Consider the following 14,995-nt stretch of genomic DNA (forward strand, 5'->3'; position numbering starts at 1 on the left):
TGATTTTAATAAGCATACAACAGAGAATGGCTAAAATCTGGACATCTCAAGTAGTTCTGTATTAATTATATGTGGAACTTACTGTACCATTTAATATGTCACAATTATTCTGTCAAAAAGCATTTTTTAGGTTTGAAAATGTTAAAGCCTTCACAAGTTAGGACCTGATTTTGGGAATTAATCTGACGTGTATCAATCTGACATGTATCATATTGTCTCGCCGGTATATGAAAAGTATGACTCAGCTAAATACTACAGTCTTGTTTCGTAAAATACTAATGACAATTCATTTTTCAAAAACATTTATTTCAGTAACAACTAACAGAACAGATAATCTGTTTTCTAGTATGAATAAAACATATAACAAGACAAATATGTCTTCCCTAGTCCCATTACTAATCGGCTGTGACTGTCAGAATGTACCTTCCATCAAAAGGCTGTTACACACTTGGTAACATTTGAATAAAGTCTATCTTCATAGAATGGCATTCTGTACAATAACTATTCCCCCATCTGTGCCAGCCAGTATTGAAGACAGTCACTTACTGACTTATTTGCTGTTATGGAAAAGAATACTCTAAACTACTGGAATTATGTATCAAGTGCTATCTAGTAGCATTTCAAAGTCTGGTGTACACACAAGCCTGTGATCTATATGTCCTAACACAGATATATCACCCTGTTCTCCATTCACTTTTACTGAGGCAACATCCTGAAATACATCAATAACAAGGTCTGAATACTAAACCAAACAAAGGCTTTGGAATTTTTGCTACAGTTATAAAATATACAGTCCTATTCACAAGATTACTGTGTATTTTAGCTGTCAATATTGTGAAATCATACAATACAGTCTACTGCAAAGATGAACACAGCAGTTCAGTCATCTAAACAATTGAAACAAATTTCCTGATAGTGACACATGTAACAAAGGAACACTCAACTTTTGCCCCAATTCTGTTGAAAACAGCGTAGGAGAACTTATTTCTAATTCATTAAATAATAAAATCACCACACAGAAACATACTGACTGCTTACCTAGTGGAGAAAGACAAGGATATCCTGAATTTAGATCATTTCATCTTTTACATGATTTTATAATTTACAATATCTTTGACAATTTTGCAGTGGTAGACAAGAAAAATGGTCTTACATATCTGCTTGTGTCAGACAAGTGTTTTCTCCCAACCATCAGGACAGTGAAGATATGAAACCTAACTAGTGCACATTTTTTTTAATTCCATGCTCTCCCTGAGGTACACAATCAGACATGCAACATCCTTATTATCTGCATGATGTGAATCAACCACTTGACTGGTAGATTGAAACAAGAAAAGAAAAAGAAATGATGCAATGGAATCAAATACCTGTAGAAAACCACATGGTGTGCCCATGTTAACATCTAAGTAAGTGTTGCCTAACATCAGCTGTACCCGCCCTGACTTGCGTACCACCAACTTTCCAATAACACCTTCACTGAAGTTATCCAGATTACATCCACTCATTTTCTTGCTTAGTTCATTTTCCTGAAAGAAAATATCAACATTTTATAACTGAATTACAACTGACAAAATACACTCATTTTTTTTTTAAGTTTGTATCTTAATACACTATCCTAATTGTAGAACAAGCTTATGAACTGGGAGTTGAGAGTAGATAAAAACACAATTCAGTGTAACTTCCGAAAACCGAACGACCTCCGGACCAGCCTAAAAGTTCGGTATTTGGAAGTTTCCGAAATTCAGAAGTTTGAAATTTTGTGGGCAAAGTGGAGGTGGTGCACAAGAGTTATGTTTTCTTACACGTAGGATGAAGGAGATTATTATCCTTTACAATTTTACAAGTTTATATCAAGTAATTAATTAAATGAGCATCGCTGATAGATAAAAGAACATGTTGTCATCACTACTTGCCACAGGCATTTTTGGATTGGTGACACTTTTAATCCGGCCAATAGTTTGCTGTTCGGTTTTCGGAAGTAAATTTTAGTGTTAAAATATAAGCGGTCCTTCAAAAATTGTCCGGTTTTCAGAATTAGGAAGTTCCAGTTTTCAGAAGTTAAAAACATATAGAAATAAGAACAGAACAAAACGGGACCTTGAGTTTCGTACGGTTTTCAAAGGTTTCCGGTTTTCAGAAGTTCCACTATATGTGCATATTTTTATTCCCATTTAAGACAAAAGCTGAAGACCAGCAAAATATTTCAGCAAAGTACAAATGTCAGTAGTTACTATATATATGTAATAGAATTGGGGATAATGTATTGGGATCCATCAATTCGAACAAAGGCCAATATCAGTCGATTATTATACCTTGCGTATACAAAATAGTAAGCAGAAGTCAATTTCAGCCAATTATAATGTCTAGCATGCCTAAAATAGTATAAAACAAATTTAAAGCCAATTTCAACCAGTTATAAAATAGTAAGCAAAAGTCAATTTCAGCCAATTATAATGTCTAGCATGCCTAAAATAGTATAGAACAAAAGCCATTTTCAGCCAGTTACAAAATAGTAAGCAAAAGTCAATTTCAGCCAATTATAATGTCTAGCATGCCTAAAATAGTATAAAACAAAAGCCAATTTCAGCCAGTTATAAAATAGTAAGCAAAAGTCAATTTCAGCTAATTATTGTGTCTTGCATATACATAATACTAAGCAAAAGCTAGTTTTAGCCAATAATTATATCTTGCATATACTAATAGTAAGCAAAGGCCAACTTCAACAAATTATTATGTCTTGCCTGTACAAAATAGACAGCAAACATTCAATTTCAATCGATTATGTCTTTTATAGACAAAATAGAAAGCAAAACCCAATTTCTGTCTATTATACCTACCTGTTCATTACCAGATTTTTCTGTAGTTTTCTTTTTCTTAAAGTCTTCATCTGTTGTTACAGGCAGACCAGGTAGCATGTCTGGTAGTTGGAAATACAGTAACTGTCCTTCCTCTGTAAGTCAGACATTTATGTTATTCAATACAAAACTAGAGCTGCTTTTGAGAAAAGTGCATGTCTCCCACAACTGCCTAATCATCTAAATTGGCATTTCTTCTCCATTATGTATCTGAGTCAGTCAACCACCCACCAAGACCTGTATCGCTGGCATCAGCATATTCGGTAATTCAAGTGTCATAATTCTGAAGTGCCTGGGCCAATTTGGCTAGTTATCGTTCTTGGCCGTGGACTTATTGTCAAACACATTTTGTTCAAGTTTGGTAAAGATCGGATGAGAAATGTTCGACTTAGAGTGTGGACAAGATTTGTGACAGATGGACACACACACACAGACAGGAGTAAATCAATATGTCTCCTACCACAGTGGTGTGGGAGACAATTATTTGTCATTTAATGCTACATTTCATTTTTGTCTTCTGTATGAAAACTGTATCTGCAGTAAATTCAACATTATGTTATGTAATTTTGAATCAGGGACTCCTCCTTTTTCATAAATACAAAAGAAGTGTTATTAGTAAGTGACAAATACTTATTAAGCAGGGAGCCCTTCCCTGTGACCTTGACAATATAGGTCTGACATCTACAGCCAACACACTGAATACCTTGAACAGTTTGAAATTATAGCCGAGTCACAATGTTTGAACGACTGTTCATAAAAAAAGAACGAACTTACCGCATGATTATTATAATGCATTTATTCACCTCTTTTGGGACATAAAAATGTAGCATGTGTGTACAGAAAATTAATTTCTACCCCAAACTTCTTAACTTTTACTAAACAATTCAAAACACTGAGAACAAGTGAATGAAGTATTGCCATGCAATACAAAGTCCTCTACTGGAAGGCACCTAATTTTCTATACTGCAGTATAACATAATGAACTGATATCTGTCAATGATGTATAAACAATATTGTACTATATATACAATATGTTATAACAGCACACTTGGATTAAAATGTGCATATATAAAAACCCACAGTTGTCTTCATATCGAAATGTTTTTGCCAATTATAAAAAATTATCATATAAGTTATTTATAGTACCAACAAAGGGAAATTAATCTTAAAAAAAAAAAAAAAAAAAAAAAAAAATATATAATATAAGTCCACAAGAAACTCTTTACCAGGTAGAGATAGGTCAATATACACTAAAAATTGGATGTAACATGCATGTTGTACCACAGAAAAGTGGTCTCGATTTTTCTCTACGGCCAATAATAAAAAAGTTACAATAAAATCTATTTAAAGTAACAACAAAGGGACGTAATTCTAAAAACAAGGGTGCCTCATGGTGGTGAACATTTGGTCCAAGTTACATCAAAATCCCTCAATGCATGAAGAAAAAATGCTCCGGACAGTCATTCTTGAATTTGACCTTTGACCTCTAAATATGACCTTGACCTTAGACCTAGGGACCTGGTTCTTGCGCATGACAATCCGTCTTATGTTGGTGAACATTTGTGCCAAGTTATATCAAAATCCCTCCATGCATGAAGAAGAAATGCTCCAGACAAAGTCATTCTCGTGTCTGACCTTTGGTCTCTAAGTGTGACCTTGACATTAGACCCTGGGCTTGGGTTTTGCGCATAACATGTTGTCTCATCCAGGGGAATATTTGTGCCAACTGATATCTAAATCCTGTTTTGCATGACAAAGTTATAGACTGGACAGGAAAAAAATCCTACTGACATTTGATCTCAAAGTGTGACCTTGACCTTTAAGCTAGGGTACTGGGTGTTGCGCATGACACGTCATCTCATCATGGGGAACATTTATGCCAAGCAATATTATAATCCCTTGATGGATGACAGAGTTCTGGATCGGACAGGAAAAAAACCTTATTGACCTTTGACCTCCAATTGTGACCTTGACCTTTGAGCTAAGGGTCCGGGATTTGCGCATGACACGTCATCTCATCATGGGGTACATTTGTGCCAAGTAATATAAAAATCCCTTAATGAATGTCAGAGTTATGGACCGGACACGAAACAGACCCTGTTCATGCTATGTTAACATTTGACTGCTAAGTGTGACCTTGACCTTTAAGCTAGGGGTCTGAAAGTTGTGCATGACACATTGTCTTATTATGAGGTACATTTGTGCCAAGTAATATTAAAATCCCTTCCTGGACGGCAGAGTTATGGACCGGACAGGAAAAAAGCCCTGTTGACCTTTGACCTCCAATTGTGACCTTGACCTTTAAGCTAGGGTCTAGGTTTTATGCATGACACGTCGTCTCATCATGGGGAACATTTGTGCCAGGTAATATTAAAATCCCTTCATGGATGGGAGAGTTATGGACCGGACAGGAAAAAAGCCGTGTTGACCTTTGACCTCCAATTGTGACCTTGACCTTTGAGCTAGGGGTCCGGGTTTTGCGCATGACACGTCGTCTCATCATGGGGAACATTTGTGCCAAGTAATATTAAAATCCCTTCATGGATGGGAGAGTTATGGACCGGACAGGAAAAAAGCCCTGTTGACCTTTGGCCTCCAATTGTGACCTTGACCTTTGAGCTAGGGGTCCGGGTTTTGCGCAAGACACGTCGTCTCATCATGGGGAACATTTGTGCCAAGTAATATTGAAATCCCTTCATGGATGACAGAGTTATGGACCGGACACGAAATTGCGGACGGACGGACGGACGGAAGGACAGACGGACGGACGGAATGACGGAAAAGCGCATTCCTATAGTCCCCGAAACTGGTTTTCAACCAGTAGGGGACTAATAAGCTTCCAACTACTCTATAGTGGAAATAATAGTGTTCTAACCTGTTTATGTCCTTAAAAAAAATAAGGGAAGTTTGCTTTGGTATTCATAAAACAGGTTAAAAGTTTTTGACATAGAATAGAGGCTATGGAGTGAAATCTTCATATAAACTGAATGCAATTTCTAAACCTGCAAATTTCACTTTATAACTTCTATCCACTACAATGTTTTCCCATTTTTTCTAAGCAAGTCTCCAGTACACCCTTTGTGGTGAAAAGGCAAGCTGTACTCTCTACAGAACTAGGTAGTGCAAAACTTATAATGTCTGGCATTTGATTGGTTGATTTTGTTTGGATTTAACCCTGTTTTTCAACAGTACTTCAGTTACGTAAAAACTGGCAGTCAACCTAACTAGTGTTAAGTACTAGCCTGTTCTCCACAAGTAACTGCCAACTTCTCCACATGAGATGGAGGAGTGCTTGGCTAAAAGCTTATGATACACATGAAATGAAGCATAATGCTGCATTACAGATATGTGCACAGCAAATGTCCTGCAATATATACCTGATTTGACTGGGTTTGTAAACAATTCACTGCATGTTATCTGTCTTTCCTTGGGTTTCCCTTTCAACATTTCATCTTTCCCACCCTTTTGACTTTGACCTTTTATTTCATCCTTGACCTCATCTGTATCCATTGGTTCTGATTTGACCTTGACCTTTGTATAGTCCTCTGATGGTTCTGCTTTGATTTCTATCGGAAGTTTGACTGGCATCAGTGTGATATCCTCTTCCTCAAAACTACCACCTGCTATAAACTGATGGAAGGAATGAAAGAATTAGTATGTTACTCATATATTTTATAGTGTAAGCATAAATGTATTTTTTGCGGAGATTAGTTAATTAAAGACAGACCATTTTAATTAAGAAATTTAGAGCTACAGCTACATATTTCAGGTTAAGACACTTTCAGTCCATGTGAAGCATGCAACATTTCTGTGTAGATGCTCAATTCTGTAATAAAGGGAATAGGTGGTCTAGTGGTTAAAATGTTAACCCTAAGATTATTTGTTTGATCCCAGCAATGAGATTAAGACAACATTTTCTCATATAACAGAACTGCTTTTCCTAGAGATTAGAGATTCTCAGAACTTGAGAGTGATTCAAGTAAGAGAAAAGCATTCATCATAATCATGATTGTTAACCTTTACCCTGCTAAATTTCTAAAATGGACTGCTCTATCATTCAATTTGGGCAAAACCATTTATTATTTGAAGGGGTGTTCACTGAAAATTTACTGAGTGAATAGCGAACAGTGCAAACCATGATCAGCCTTTGTCCGTACTGGTCGCAAAGGCAAAAACACTTGCCGCCAGCAGGCTAAAGGTTAAAATAAATAAGTATTTATTCTGTTTCAAAGCAGATCAAATGGTCCATTCAGTAGAAACAGACAGGCAAAGTTTTTCTAAACATCTTCAAATATGAAAGTGAGCTCCTGTCAAAATATAACTTCTGAAGTTCGAGTAGAAGTTAATGAGAAAGATTATTAAAACAAGAATGATGTCAACATTTCATGACACATGCCCCTGTATATGCTTGACAGAATTATATTATGAAGTCCAAAAACCCATAATCAGACAGGAAACTCTTGATAACATGTGCATACCATCTGATGTTGATGCTGTATAGTAAGTTTCATTCAAATTGGCTGGCAACTTGAGAATACATGGTAAAAATGTAGAACTTTGTATATTGTTAAGTCAAAAAAGTGTCATAACTCAAGAACAAGAGGGCCAAGATGGCCCTAGGTCGCTCACCTGAGAAACACACCATAACACACCATAACAGTGTAAACATGTTTGACCTAGTCAGGGGTCAAATTTAGCAACATTTTCTACTAGCTAAAAGTAGCTAGTGCCCTTTTTGTTCACTAGCTAAAATGAAAAGATACCGGCTAATATTAAACAATAATATTTAATTACTTTATTAATATTTTACTGGCCAAAACCTACTGATTAATCTCTGTAAGTAGCCAGTCACAAAAAAAAATTATATTAGCTTAAAATAGCTAGTGCCATTTTTATCCACTTACAAGCTAAAGTCAAATCCTTCCATGTTAACTTGATGCAAGCTGCAGTCATGCATTATATCAGAGTTTTGTTGAACACTGATAACATTCCTTTCATGCAGAAAAATGTATACCTGCAGAAAAAACTTTATTCAAGCTTTGAAGACATTTGCTTGTTATATTATTGCCTAGCTGAAATTAGCTAGTACATTCCAAGCCCACTAGCTATTCTCAAATTCCACTAGCATTTAGCTTGTATGCTTGTCTAAATTTGAACCCTGCTAGTGATTTCATGGGAAAAATATTCTGACCAATTATCATTAAAATTGGAGCAAAAAATCTTGAGTATAAATAAGTATTTTCTTTGATTTGATCTAGTGACCTAGTTTTTGACCCCAGATGACCCATATTTGAACTTGACCTAGATTTCATCAAGGCTATCATTCTGACCAAATTTCATGAAGATCAATTGAAAAATACGGCCTCTATCGCATACACAAGGTTTTTCTTTGATTTGACCTAGTGACCTAGTTTTTGACCCCAGACTACCCATATTCGAACTTGACCTAGATTTCATCAAGGCAACCATTCTGACCAAATATTATGAAATCCAGTGTAAAATGCAGCCCCTATTGCATACACAAGGTTTTTCCATGATTTGACCTAGTGACCTAGTTTTTAAACCCAGCTGACCCATATTTGAACTTGACCTAGATTTCATCAAGGCTATCATTCTGACAAAATTTCATGAAGATCAGTTGAAAAATTCAGCCTCTATCGCATACACAAGGTTTTTCTTTGATTTGACCTAGTGACCTACTTTCTAATCCCATATGACCCATAATCAAACTCAACGTAGATTTTATCATGGCAATCATTTTGACCAAATTTCATGAAGATCAGTTGAAAAATACAGCCTCTATCGCGTACTCAAGTTTTTTCTTTGATCTGACCTAGTGACCTACTTTTTGACCCAAGATGACCCATATTCAAATTTGACCTAGATTTCATAAAGGCTATTATTCTGACTTAATTTCATGAAGATTAATTGAAAAATACAGCCTCTATCGCATACACAAAGTTTTTCTTTGATTTGACCTAGTGACCTACTTTTTGACCCCAGATGACCCATATTCAAACTTGACCAATATTTTATCAATGTAATCATTCTGACCAAATTTCATGAAGATCAATTGAAAAATACAGCATCTATCGCATACACAAGGTTTTTTCTTTGATTTGACCTAGTGACCTATTTTTTCACCCAAGATGACCCATTTTCAATCTCGGCCTAGATTTCATTAAGATTATTATTTTGACTTAATTTCAGGAAGATCAATCGAAAAATACAGCCTCTATCGCATATACAAGCTTTTCCTTTGATTTGACCTAGTGACCTACTTTCTGACCCCAGATGACCCATATTCAAATTTGACCTAGATTTCATCAAGGCAATCATTCTGACCAAAATTCATGAAGATTAATTGAAAAATACAGCCTCTATTGCATACACAAGGTTTTTATTTGATTTGACCTAGTGACCTAGTTTTTGACCCCAGATGACCCATTTTCAAACTCGGCCTAGATTTCATCAAGGTAATCATTCTGACCAAAATTCATGAAGATTAATTGAAAAATACAGCCTCTATCGCATACACAAGGTTTTTCTTTGATTTGACCTAGTGACCTAGTTTTTGACCCCAGATGACCCATTTTCAAACTCGGCCTAGATTTCATCAAGGTAATCATTCTGACCAAAATTCATGAAGATTAATTGAAAAATACAGCCTCTATCGCATACACAAGGTTTTTCTTTGATTTGACCTAGTGACCTAGTTTTTGACCCCAGATGACCCATTTTCAAACTCGGCCTAGATTTCATCAAGGTAATCATTCTGACCAAAATTCATGAAGATTAATTGAACAAGAGATCACAGAGTGATCTTGACGCCCACCAATGTGCCATTTTTGAGTGTTCCAAATTTCAAGACTTCTTGACTAGCTCAAGGTCAAATTTCATTTCTGTACACAACACTGTGCATGTGGTCCAAATTCGAAAGCTGTAGCTTGAGAAATGTGAAAGTAGGTCACTAGGTCAATGTCAAGGTCAAAGTTTGTTTCGGTACACAATCCTATGCAAGTGGTCTAAATTTGAAGCCTGTAGCTACAGAAATGTGAAAGGAGGTCACTAGGTCAATCTTAAGGTCAAAGTTCATTTCGGTACACAAAACTATGCAAAAGGTCCAAATTTGAAGGCTGTAGCTTGAGAAATGTAAAAGTAGGTCACTAGGTCAAAATCAAGGTCAAATTTTATTTCGGAATACAAAACTATGCATGTGGTCCAAATTTGAAGCCTGTACCTTCAAAAATGTGAAAGTAAGTCACTAGGTCAATGTAAAGGTCAAAGTTCATTTCTGTACACAAAACTAAGCATGTGGTCCAAATTTGAAGGCTATAGCTTGAGAAATGTAAAAGCAGGTCACTAGATCAAAATCAGGGTCAAATTTTATTTCGGAATACAAAACTATGCATGTGGTCCAAATTTGAAGCCTGTACCTAAAAAATGTGAAAGTAGGTCACTAGGTCAATATAAAGGTCAAAGTTCATTTCGGTACACAAAACTATGCAAAAGGTCCAAATTTGAAGGCTGTAGCTTGAGAAATGTAAAAGTAGGTCACTAGGTCAAAATCAAGGTCAAATTTTATTTCCGAATACAAAACTACGCATGTGGTCCAAATTTGAAGCCTGTACCTTCAAAAATGTGAAAGTAGGTCACTAGGTCGATGTGAAGGTCAAAGTAGTTTTCGGTACAAAAAACTATGCAGGCGGTCCAAATTTGAAGGCTGTAGCTTGAGAAATGTGAAAGTAGGTCACTAGGTCAAAATCAATGTCAAATTTCATTTTGAAACACGGAACTATGCATATGGTCCAAATTTGACGCCTGTACCTTCAAAAATGTGAAAGTAGGTCACTAGGTCAAAATCAAGATCAAAAGTTTTTTCCAGTGCACAAAACTATGCATGTGGTCCAAATTTGAAGGCTGTAGCTACAGAAATGTGAAAGTAGGTCACTAGGTCAAAATCAAGGTCAACTCATGTCAAGGTTCATCTTGCCACTCAATAATATACATGTGGTCCAAATTTGAATGTTGTAGTTATTGACAAGAACATTTTAAAAGCTTTTCCCTATATAAGTCTATATGAACCATGTGACCCCCGGGGCAGGGCCATTTTTGACCCTAGGGGGATAATTTGAACAAACTTGGTAGATAACCACTAGATGATGCTACGTTACAAGTATCAAAGCCTTAGGCTTTGTGGTTTGGACAGGAAGATTATCAAAGTTTTTCCTTATATAAGTCTATGTAAACCATATGACCCCCAGGGCGGGGCCATATTTGACCCTAGGGGTATAATTTGAACAATCTTAGTTGAAGACCACTAGATGATGTCACATACAAAATATCAAAGCCCTAGGCCCTGTGGTTTTGGACAAGAGGTTATTCAAAGTTTTTCCCTATATAAGTCTATATAAACCATGTGACCCCCAGGGCGGGGCCATATTTGACCCCCAGAGAAATAATTTGAATCATCTTGGTAGAGAACCACTAGATGATGCTTCAAACCAAATATCAAAGCCCTAGGCTCTGTGGTTTTGGACAAGAAGGTTTTCAAAGTTTTTCCCTATATAAATCTATGTAAAATATAGAAATAAACAAAGGGCCATAACTCACTCATAAATTGTTGAACCATTCTGATTTTCAAGGGGACACAACTAGGGTACCAATACATCATTCTGACAAAGTTTGGTCAAAATCCCCCTAGTAGTTTCTGAGGAGATGCGATAACGAGAAATTGTTAACGGACGGACGGACGGACGGAATGACGGACGGACGGACCACGGACGCAGAGTGATTTTAATAGCCCACCATCTGATGATGGTGGGCTAAAAATACAGCCTCTATCGCATACACAAGGTTTTTCTTTGATTTGACCTAGTGACCTAGTTTTTGACCCCAGATGACCCATTTTCAAACTCGGTCTAGATTTCATCAAGGTAATCATTCTGACCAAATATCATGAAGATCAGTTGAAAAATACAGCCTCTATCGCATACACAAGCCAAATGTTGACAGACGACAGATGGACAGACAGACAACAGACGCCGGACATCGAGCGATCAGAAAAACTCACCTGAGCATTAGTGAGCTAAAAAAATCAGACATGAAAGTCCCAACAACATATACATGTCCACTTAATGTTGATGATTTGTATACCAAGTTTCATTTAAAACTGATGAAGACTGTAGGAGGAGTTAAGGTCACAAAGTACAAATGAAATTATAATAGTTAAACGTCCAAAAAAGGGGCATGACTCAAGAAAAACAAGAGCTGTCTCCATAGGATGACACATGCCCCCGATGGCACTTTGAATGAATAGTTATGGCCGATGTTAGAGTTTAGGACCTTTGACCTACGGAGCTGGGTCTTGCGCACGACACGTCGTCTTACTGTGTCACACATTCATGCGTAGTTATTTTAAAATCCATGCATGAATGACAAAGATATGGACCGGACACGCCCATCAATGCACTATCATGAAAAATGACCTTTAACGTCTAAGTGTGACCTTGACCTTTGAGCTATGGACCTGGGTCTTGCGTGCGACACGTCGTCTTACTGTGGTACACATTCATGCCAAGTTATTTGAAAATCCATCCATGGATGACAAAGATATGGACCGGACACGCCCATCAATGCACTATCTTTTAACGTCTAAGTGTGACCTTGACCTTTGAGCTACGGACCTGGGTCTTGCACGCGACACGTCGTCTTACTGTGGTACACATTCATGCCAAGTTATTTGAAAATCCATCCATCGATGACAAAGATATGGACCGGACACGCCCATCAATGCACTATCCTTTAATGTCTAAGTGTGACCTTGACCTTTGAGCTACGGACCTGGGTCTTGCGCGCGACATGTCGTCTTACTGTGGTACACATTCATGCCAAGTTATTTGAAAATCCATCCATCGATGACAAAGATATGGACCGGACACGAAAATTGCGGACAGACTGACAGACTGACAGACCGACAGACTGACAGACCGACAGACGGTTCAAAAACTATATGCCTCCCTTCGGGGGCATAAAAATCAGATATGAGAGTGTTTACAATATGCACATGTCCACTTCAAGTTAATGTTTCATTTAAATTGGACAGAAACACTCACTGGGGTAATTGAGTGCACAAGATACAACAGGAGTTGAAATATTATGGAGTTAAAAATGGGAAATAACTAAAGAAAAATGTCTCAAAAATATTCATATTTAACACAGTTCCTGTTTTATCCATAGTAAGAAATGAGTCTTTCTTAAGTGCAAACACAGTGATTACTACAGTCATGGTGTTTATTTTGCTGGAACTCACCTGGTCACGCCTTCCGACAACAAAGTGGATCGATCAACCTTCTGCAAGCCACAGGTAGAGACTTTTCAAACTGAAGAATTCTTTAAACTGAGAGAGTACAAGGGCAACGTTGACCACTCAGTCAATCAGTACTCTCTGTATAATATATTCCTTTCTATGTTTTGAAATCAAATGAAAATTATAACGTAACTGCCTCTCTAAGACAAGGTACTGTTTTTGTGTGTTTAAGTTATACTAGTGTAATAAAACATTCTAGATGCTCCTTGGTGATCATAATTAATAACAGAATAGATTAAGATTTCTCTAAATACTTGCATCATCTCTTAGAAGATGATCTAGAACTTCTTTAGTTTCCTCATCTGTCCTCTCTCTTTTTACAGACTTCTTTGGACTAGAACTAGATCCTCCACGTCCTCCTCCAGAGTACGTATAATCTCCACCTGAAAATAAATAGCAAGATTCTCTTGTAAAAGCAATACAATGCTAAAGTAACCAAAGGCTTCACAAAGGTTTTATAAATAATATGCATATTTAAAACAGATGACTTTAGGTACTTTCTTTGAATGATTTCATCATTATTTAAGTGTAACTAATCTTTGTTCACAAGTATGTATATGCTTAAAAATATTCTAATCAGTCACTCTTTAAGATTCATTTTCCTTGTTCATATATACCGGTATCATAATAGTGTTTGAAACTGCAAAAGTGAGCACATGCAATAAAATCATATTGCTTGTACTAAAATGTCATTGCTGACACTACACATGTACTGCAAAAAAGAGTAATTAATCACATGTATTGCTATTGAATAATACTGTCAGCAGAACTTTCTGGACCACTGTGGAAAACTTTCCATGGATGTCCACGGAATAACTCCAGAAAACTGTTCATGGACGTCCGTGAAATCACTCCGGAAAATTGTCCATGGAAAGTACACTGGATATCCCTGGACATTTTTCTGCAGTATTTCATATCCAACTCCGGAAAGTTTGTCCGAATACTCTGTAGTCCGGACTTCCATGGAAATTCACAGACATTCCATGGAATCCTCTGGAATTTTCTTAGCCAGGAAGGGAACTGACAGGGATCTGATTTGTTTTGGTGGCAAAAATTGATAAAACGGTTCTATGTCTTCAACAATCTGCAGTTATCATGCTACTCCTTTCTCGTAATTTCTGCACCAGTAAATTCTGCAGAATGGAGTTCGATTTGGCCTATTATATGCTATTCGTGGACGTTGCATTGTCAGAAAAGTACTAGAACCATTCGCGCACTTGACCTTGACTGACACTGAAAAAAAAACAACATGAAGATGCCAGAAAAAAAGAAGAAGAATTATTCTTCAAAATATAACAATGCGTAGGAACTGGAATTTCCTTGGCTTAGAAAAGCAGACAATGGACCTAGTTTTGCTTTCTGCAAGCTATGTAGGAAGTAAGTTGTTTGCACAACCATTTTTCCGGTGCAGGTTCAAACTGAAAGTAGCTAAATTTTCTAGTATCATGAAATAAAATCAAACAAAATAAATAATGTGTTTTCCATATAGAATGTGTTAAAGCAAGGCAAAAAAAAGGGTGGACCTGAAATTCATATTTAATTTAATGGTCTCAGAAAGCACCAGAATGCATATTTTCATGTATATTTTTAAAAAATTTCTAGGGCGGGATCCCCAAAATACCCCCCGTCCACCACAACTCGTTGCTTCGGGACTTGCAAAAGTCTCATTCTTTCATATTTTGATAACTTGACAGGAATGTGATTGCAAATTCAGACTTTGTTAAGATACAAACACTTTCAAAATGGATCTGATCATCCGGATTCAATTATC

The 14,995-nt window shown here is 36.7% G+C and overlaps 1 protein-coding gene across 1 annotated transcript in view; it reads right to left on the reverse strand.

The window, feature by feature from the left end:
- Positions 1-285: 285 nt before the first annotated feature.
- The window catches only part of LOC123563161 (DNA-directed RNA polymerase III subunit RPC4-like), a 34,597-nt gene continuing 19,887 nt past the window's right edge, over positions 286-14,995 (reverse strand). The window contains exons 5-9 of the mRNA XM_045355782.2: positions 13,483-13,607; positions 6,233-6,485; positions 2,838-2,950; positions 1,368-1,526; positions 286-712 (exon numbers count right to left, since the gene is read on the reverse strand). Coding sequence (XP_045211717.2) covers positions 599-712; positions 1,368-1,526; positions 2,838-2,950; positions 6,233-6,485; positions 13,483-13,607 — 764 coding nt within the window. The 3' untranslated portion in view covers positions 286-598. The remainder of the gene's footprint in view (positions 713-1,367; positions 1,527-2,837; positions 2,951-6,232; positions 6,486-13,482; positions 13,608-14,995) is intronic.

The sequence above is a fragment of the Mercenaria mercenaria genome, chromosome 2, assembly GCF_021730395.1.
Source record: "Mercenaria mercenaria strain notata chromosome 2, MADL_Memer_1, whole genome shotgun sequence".
Taxonomy (NCBI): Eukaryota; Metazoa; Mollusca; class Bivalvia; order Venerida; family Veneridae; genus Mercenaria; species Mercenaria mercenaria.